This window comes from Poecilia formosa, unplaced genomic scaffold, assembly GCF_000485575.1.
Source record: "Poecilia formosa unplaced genomic scaffold, Poecilia_formosa-5.1.2 Scaffold727, whole genome shotgun sequence".
Classification (NCBI taxonomy): Eukaryota; Metazoa; Chordata; class Actinopteri; order Cyprinodontiformes; family Poeciliidae; genus Poecilia; species Poecilia formosa.
Genome location: NW_006800666.1, coordinates 90587 through 98064, shown reverse-complemented (window position 1 = coordinate 98064; position 7478 = coordinate 90587). Strand labels below are relative to the sequence as shown.

Here is a 7478-nt window from a genome sequence, read left to right as displayed (position 1 = left end):
ATAGATCGAGGGAAGGATGGATGATGGATGGAGGGAGGGAAGGATGGATGATGGATGGATAGATCGAGGGAAGGATGGATGGATGATGGATGGCAATCTGACAGGAAATGCATTCTATAAGTTCTTCATATTTATATTTTTCCCTCCTTGTTTTTCTTTAACCAGACGTGGAAATGGATCAACCAGATTCCCAGAGTTGGGATGTTCGTCTCGGTTCGTCACCTTCTGCGAAGTCCTGTGCGTCGTGGAAGTCGACCTGACGCAGAGCGCGCTCTCCTTCGATCAGGTCGCTCTTTGTGCCGCACACGTAGATTTTACAGTGCTGCAAACGCAGAGCAGCAAATAAATCTCAGATAAAACCAGGCAGGAAATAAATTGTCACATTAAAGTTGACCCACTTCCTGTAGCAGGTGAGGATTGATCAATGGCCTAATCCAAACCTGTTCATCACATTTTTCACATAAAATGGTTCTTCTTTCATAATGGGTCGCTGTCACTTTCAATTCAAACAAGCTGGAGTTCTGCTGCGGTTCCTAGGTAACGGGTCTGGGCTGCAGTTGCTAGGTAACCGGTCTGGGCTGCGGTTGCTAGGTGACGAAACATTTTGGATGTTTTGAAACGGATCATTTTCCAGACACCAAAAAACATCTGGGTGGTTTTTAATGAAGAAAATAAAATAATAAAATAAACAAAAACATGAAAAATATAAATTTTATATTCATAGGTTTAAGAAATAAACATTATGAAAGTAAAATCTCCATTAAATCTGCAGTTTATAAAAATATTTATTTTATTTTTACTCAAAAAGTGTTTTTTAGAGATCTTGTGAAACAACCAAACAGAGCCAAAAGGCGGGTCTTAGTGCTGTCAATCATGCCTCATATGGCGCTGCTCTGCTACACTGCAGCTAGCCTTTCCTGAATGCTAGTCTAGTGTTTCTCTACCGGTAATTAGTTTCTCCTCCATCAGCACATTTAGTAGCAGGTATGAGTCTGACCAACAGCGCTAAGCCCCGCCTCCTGGCTCTGATTGGTTGTTTTGCATTAATTTCTTCAGACAGCATGTGAAGATGGATCTACCTCATAAACATGGAGAGTTTGAATAAATGCTATTTTAATAAACCGTATGCAGCAGGAAGGAAACGCTCTCACCTCCTCACAGTTCTGCAGCTCCTTCACCCAGAACCTGGCTCTCTGGAAGCTGCTGCTGTCCGTCAGATCTGAGGCACAAACAGAGAAACTCAACATCCTGCAGGTTTCACTCAGTTCAAAGAGCAGAGCAACGCAAAGCAGGAAAATGGAGCTGAAGTAAAATAAGGGATTCCTCACGGCAGGAATCCCACCGTGGAAAAACAAACGAATCCATGAAGCTTTTGGGATTTTACACAAAATGTTCCTCAGAGCAGCTCCATCAGACGGCAGATTTATTTTCATCATCAGGAGTTATCTGCTAAGAGGTGCAGGAAGCCTCGCTCTGGAATATGTGCATTAATAATTAAACAGGGTTTCCCCCAGAAAACCTGCTCAGCCTGGCAATCGGGGCGGTCCAACGTGTGTTTGTATTAAAAGATGTTAAATAGACAGGAAATGTAAAAATATAACTGGGTAATTATATGTTACCGGAAAACATCCCCAGTGAAATCCCACCTAAACCCACAACTAGCCTTAAAAACAATAAAAAAAAATAAAAAAAAAATACAGTTAAAATGAATATCAGTTATTTGCGCTTTTGTTTAATCCAAATCAACTCAGCGGCTCCATCGGACCCCAGGGCTTCAGGGCCCCATAAATGCTAATATTTTAACACAGATACATGAATGTAACATTTATTTATTGAGATGATCAATGCTGCTGAATTTGATTTAATGGTTTCAACATAAATTAAAAATATTTTAAATTGTTTAACATTTAAATGCAAGATTTTAAGGAGCTGGCAAGTTTAGTTTGTAAAAGTTCAAAGAACAATATTCATAGTTAGATTGTTTTGTTACCATAGCAACAATCTGATGCTGAGTTTAATCTTTGAGTTTGAGCTGTTTGTTCACAAATACAAATTAATAAACTGTAATTATAACTGATTGTTTTTAGGTTGGCCAGTTAAACTCCTCCTCCTCTCAGATTAAATCCAACACAGAAGCTGTTAGAGCTGCTGATGTTTTAGCAACAAGAGGGGCCCCTCAGTCAGATTCTGCTCCAGGCCTCATCCACCCTTGGACCGGCCCTGCAGGATGAGTTAAACCTGCTGCACTGAGCAGAGATGCGCAACAAATGGGAGATTTAATTCAATGCTGCTAATGTGGCTTTAGTAGCTCTGACATTTCTGTCTGTTGAGTTTTAATAAGCGTCACAGAAACGGTTTTGGTTGCTAGAGTTTGTGGGACAAGATTTTCAGATCTCTGCGCGGCTGTGCACATTAACCTCTTTCCCCCTGCATTCATTTTACCCCCCATTAGGGGGAAAGAGGTTAAATCTATCTGACTAAGTGGACAAAGCATTTGATATGGTTTGATGCATTGTGTAACCGGAAAAATAATAAGAAAATTTGAAAATTCCTGAAGAAATCTAACCGGGGCCTGCCAAAGTGTGCCCGTCAGTCTGGACCCAGGGTTCTAATGCTAAAAATTAGCATCAATGCTAAGCTTACCTAAATTGTAGTCAATAGCCTGTGGAGAGTCACAAGAATGTTGACTAACCTGGACTTGCACCATTCAGTATGTTAAAATAAGTGAATCAGCTAAAATTAGCCTAAATGCTAATGTTAGCATGAATTCTATCAGTAGCATGTGGGGTATCACAAGCATGTTGTCTGTCCTTGACTCTTGAGAGCAATATTGAGGCTTTTATTTTGAAATTTTCAGTAAGGTTCATATTAAATGGCCACAGTAATCCAATGTGTAACAGTGGTTGGGATAAGCCAGTTATACAATGGCCAAAAGAGCAATAACCTGATGTAAAAAATGTCAAGGTTTTTATTTTGAAATTTTCAGTAAGCTTCATTTTAAATGACCACACTAATCCAATGTGTAACAGTTGTTGAGTTAAACCAGTTATATACTGTCAAAAACAGCAAGTAGTTCTGAATGCCAGCTTATCCTGCTCTGTAGTCACTGAGTGTCCGCCATAGTTACAAAGATGGCCGTGTTTGTAGTCCTAAGCAGCAGCGCTGCTGTTGCCATGGTGATTAACCCTCTGTCAGCTGTCAGGGGGAAGACATAAGTCCATCTGTTTGAGCCAATCAGTTTCACTAAAAAAAGCAGTTCGAACAACTCCTTCCCGTTCGGGAACCTGGATACCTATTAGAAAACTGTTTGAAGCGTATGAGAGGGATATCTGTCGTCTCCGATAGTCCCGCGATTCATATCTCTACCTCACTCACTGTAATAACAGTGAAGAGAGAAAAATGGTGTTCGCTGAGCTCTGAAATTTTTCAGAAATGTATGGAAATCAATGGCTGAGAGCGTGAGCTCACCATTTTACGGGAGCAGGCATGCGTATCAATGTCATGACCGACTTTGATACCAATAGGGCGATATTTGTGGGCGTGAGGGCGAGTTAAAAAATATTTTGGGGTCAAAAATCCACTCCGTTCCTTACTTTAGCGGAGCGGCAGTTGTACTCTAATTTAAAACTTTGGTGCGCTTAGAGACAAGTTGTGGACAAACCGTACGCTGTCTTCACTTCTGAACAGAGCACGGACGTATCTACAAAGTGAAATTTCTACGTGAATTCATAACACAGAAATGTCTGAAAAATAGTGGATTTTTAGGATTTTTTTTCCTCACTCCATTGACTTGAATGGGACTTCGGGGCGCTGTTTTTCACGATTTATGTCACCATGGTAACTCCAAATCCCACTAAAAGTAATAGCTCCCTTTTCGAGATTGAGTCGCATGTTTTGATACCACTTTTGTGGGGGCGCACGCAGCGGTATGAGCCGCATTAACGGTGACGGAAGAAAAATAGAGACATTCTATTAGGTGTAGAACAATAGGTGCCTGCCATGCATTGCATGGGAGCCCTCCCTCTGCATTGCTATGGGCAGGCCCCAATAATATAAAACCAGCGTGCTGTGTGACTACGAGGCGGGCACAAAAGCTCCTCACCGGGCTGAACCTGCATGATGAGGTTAGCACTGGTTCGTTAACCACTAAAGCTCCGACCAACCGGGAACATAAACTTTACAAAGAAGACAGCGCCACACCCTGGGCAGGTGTTGACATGTAAACGCTGCACATCATTCTTTGTTCACAAAGATAAATCGTTCTCGCCACTCACTCAACGCACCTCAGAAAGCGACTACAACTTATTCCTGCGGTTCACATTGAGCTGCAACCAGAGCTAACGCGGCGGGTTTTAGACTCTTACCCAGAGTTCTCCAAAGGATTATAATTCCTCACAGTAAGTTGATGTAAATATCCATACAGGTCAGCCTGAGTCCAGTCTGAGCGGACCGCACTGAGGTAAAGCAGCGGCAGCGCGAGGCAGAGCGCAGAGGCGCCAGCTCTGATTGGTCCACTCTCCGGCTTGAAATGCATAAACTATAAACTCTCTTTTAGAAATAAATCTGATATGCCAGTGAAATTCCCAGAACAACAGAGACGCTTGCAATTCGGCTTTAACATAAAAAAAAATACTTAAGAATTTTTTTCCCCCAATTATTAATTTTTCTAAAAATAAAACAAGCAACTCCTAGCCTGGCAAGCATGGAGGGCCGCCAGGCTTATAATACACTGGGGGAAACCCTGCTAAATATCATTTTAATGAAGTAAAACAGGAAAAAATAACTGCATCCTCTCTGTAGTTCCTTTCTAATTAAAAAATGAAAAAAACAATAGAAAAAAAATCATCCATCTTTGATTGAAAATAAAGAAATTCATCCAGCAGCTTTTAGTGGATTATCAGCGGATTATCAGCGGATTATCAGTGGATCACCATAGCAGACCACGGCGGCCCGGGCTCCTCGGTAGTAGATCCGGCTCATGGCCTCGTAGCGCTCCGATCCGGCCGTGTCCTGTCAGAAACAACATGGGAAATTTAAAGGAACATTCCTCATTTTAAATCAACATCAATAAGATATTTCTGATATGAAGCTGCAGATTATTTGTCAGTTTGAAGGACTTGCCATCATTCACCTTTGACCTTTATTACTCACCCAAATCCCCAGAGTGATGACTGTGTCTGCCACCTGGATGGGTTTGGCCACAAACGCAGCGCCGATTGTCTGAGGGCGACACAAACGCAGCTTAATGTTCTGATCCGAATATTTTTTTCTCTCTTGCTCTCGATGAAGGCGGACGCTTTTTCCCTCTGCTCCCTCCCTGCCCTTGCCTGCACTGCTTGCTCTGTTTTTGCCCTGTCGTTTCTGTATTTTTGGAGCCTTTCTTTGCACATCATCCAAATCTACAAATTATGGATCTGGTCACCTGATCTCTCAATGCAATTGATCAAATTTTCAACGAGAAGTCTCCTGTCCTGCGGGGACACACCCGGCAGGATTCACCCTGGATTTATTCATGATAACAGGATTTCTGCTGTTTGGAGTTTGTGGATTCCTGGATTATTGATAAATTTGTGGCGGACTTGGCTGAACTAGCGAACACTCAGACTGTTGGTGTGGACAGAGACGAGTTGGATGCGAGTCTTGCTGAGACTCGCAGCCCAGCTGAGGACTCTACACTCAATAAAATGAACTTAGGGGGTTATTATATTGACAAAGGAATATCATGTACTTTTAACACAATAATTTCATGTTTCAAATGAAAACGTGATAAAATCATGTTGGATAAACAAGAAATTCAACAACTTAACTTTTATGAAATTTAATCATGTTGAGATAACATGACTCATTTTAGTCAGACTGATCTTGTGCTGAAGACGACTAGCGAGATCACGGAAGATCACGCGAGATCATGGGAAATCACACGACATCACACCAGATAATCGTTTTGCGTGCTGGGAAAACTCCAGCGGCAGTTATGAGAAGACTACATTTTCCTGGCAGCATTGTGTATATATCATAGGCGCCGGAACGGGGAGGGGGCCAGAGGGCCATTGGCCCCCCCACTTTACGGCCCTGCCCTGCCCGTTCATTGGTCCCACCAGACATTTACACAGACTGCACACAGCTCTGACAATCTGTGACTGACATCTCTCTGTACTTATATAAAGACAGAGGCACAGATAAAACCTACAGCATCTGGACCAAATCTAAGGCCCCAGATCATAACAGTCACCCAAAGGTTTACACACGCTCCAGCTCCGGGTTGGGTTGGGATCAGGAACCGGTCTGACACCTAAAAAATAAAGCTTTGACTCTGGGTCCCTGTCTCAACCAGATCTTCCTAAAATGAAATGAGCGTTCAAAATGCCATATTTGTAGAACTGTGGCGACGTTTTCTTTCCCCCATTTTTCCCAAAAAAAACCCCAAAAAAACATCCGATGTCAGCCCATGTCCGTTAACGGGTCCGGACCAAATGTTCACCCACACTTTGCCCAGAGCAGATTGTTTTTGCTCAGGTCGAAAAATAATCGTGCGACTAGCTTTTTATTTATTTATTGTTTTGGTCCAAAAGCAGCCAGCCAACCATCAGTAGCCATAAGAGTCGATGGCTGCCAATGGTTTTCAGGTCTCTGTTGGCTGTTGATTGAAATTCATTTTTGTTTGTTAAATAACAAGCACATTAAAATTTAATCATGGTGTTTTTCATTTTGTTTTTAATACAAAAAATATTGTCATCAGTTCAGCTGGTTATCTGTCTGTAGTTGTACAGCTGTACGCATTGTGCGGACCTTGAGATTTTCCTTTAAGTAAAAAAAGAAAAGATAAATTTTTGGATTTTTTTTTTATTATCTAACCGTCTTTAAAATTGCGGAGAAAAAAAAATCTTTTGTGTGAAAACCTCATGTACACAGCTCAAACTGTGTGCTACATACAAGATATATAGCATGTAGCACACAGATGGGGGGTTGGGAACGCCAAAGCCTAAATGCTAAATTGGTCAGTTTACTTTTGTTTATTTGGCAGCCTGGCGCTTTTTCTGTAAGCTAAAAATGAATGAGGTGTGAATGCCCCTGTAGTTCTAAGAGCATTGATTTGGATCCTGGCTGTCGTGATTCTGTTATGATTTTCTTTATGTGCACACATGCACATGAGTCTTCTTCACACCTGTACAATAAACTTCATGCTCGACAAAACCAGTTGTGTTTTGGTAGCAGGTTGGAAAATTACAGTTGCTCCTTTATTGTACAACCATCAACATTCTAACCTGTCTTAGTCAGACAACAAATAAGGGTGAACAATTATTCTAGGCCACTTATTTTGAAAAAATGTGATTTAGTTTGGCCTGGGGTCTTTCTGCATGCTGTTTGCATGTTCTCCCTGTGCATGGTGGGTTTTCTCCGGGTTCTCCAGTTTCCTCCCACAGTCCAAAAACATGACTGTCAGGTTAATTGGCCTCTCTTAATTGGCCCTAGGTGTG

The 7478-nt window shown here is 41.8% G+C and overlaps 1 protein-coding gene across 1 annotated transcript in view; it reads right to left on the bottom strand.

The window, feature by feature from the left end:
- The window catches only part of rab24 (RAB24, member RAS oncogene family), a 38900-nt gene that overhangs the window by 9204 nt on the left and 22218 nt on the right, over positions 1 to 7478 (bottom strand). Inside the window, exons 3-6 of the mRNA XM_016666455.1 lie at positions 5152 to 5220; positions 4932 to 5010; positions 1152 to 1219; positions 223 to 322 (exon numbers count right to left, since the gene is read on the bottom strand). Coding sequence (XP_016521941.1) covers positions 223 to 322; positions 1152 to 1219; positions 4932 to 5010; positions 5152 to 5220 — 316 coding nt within the window. The remainder of the gene's footprint in view (positions 1 to 222; positions 323 to 1151; positions 1220 to 4931; positions 5011 to 5151; positions 5221 to 7478) is intronic.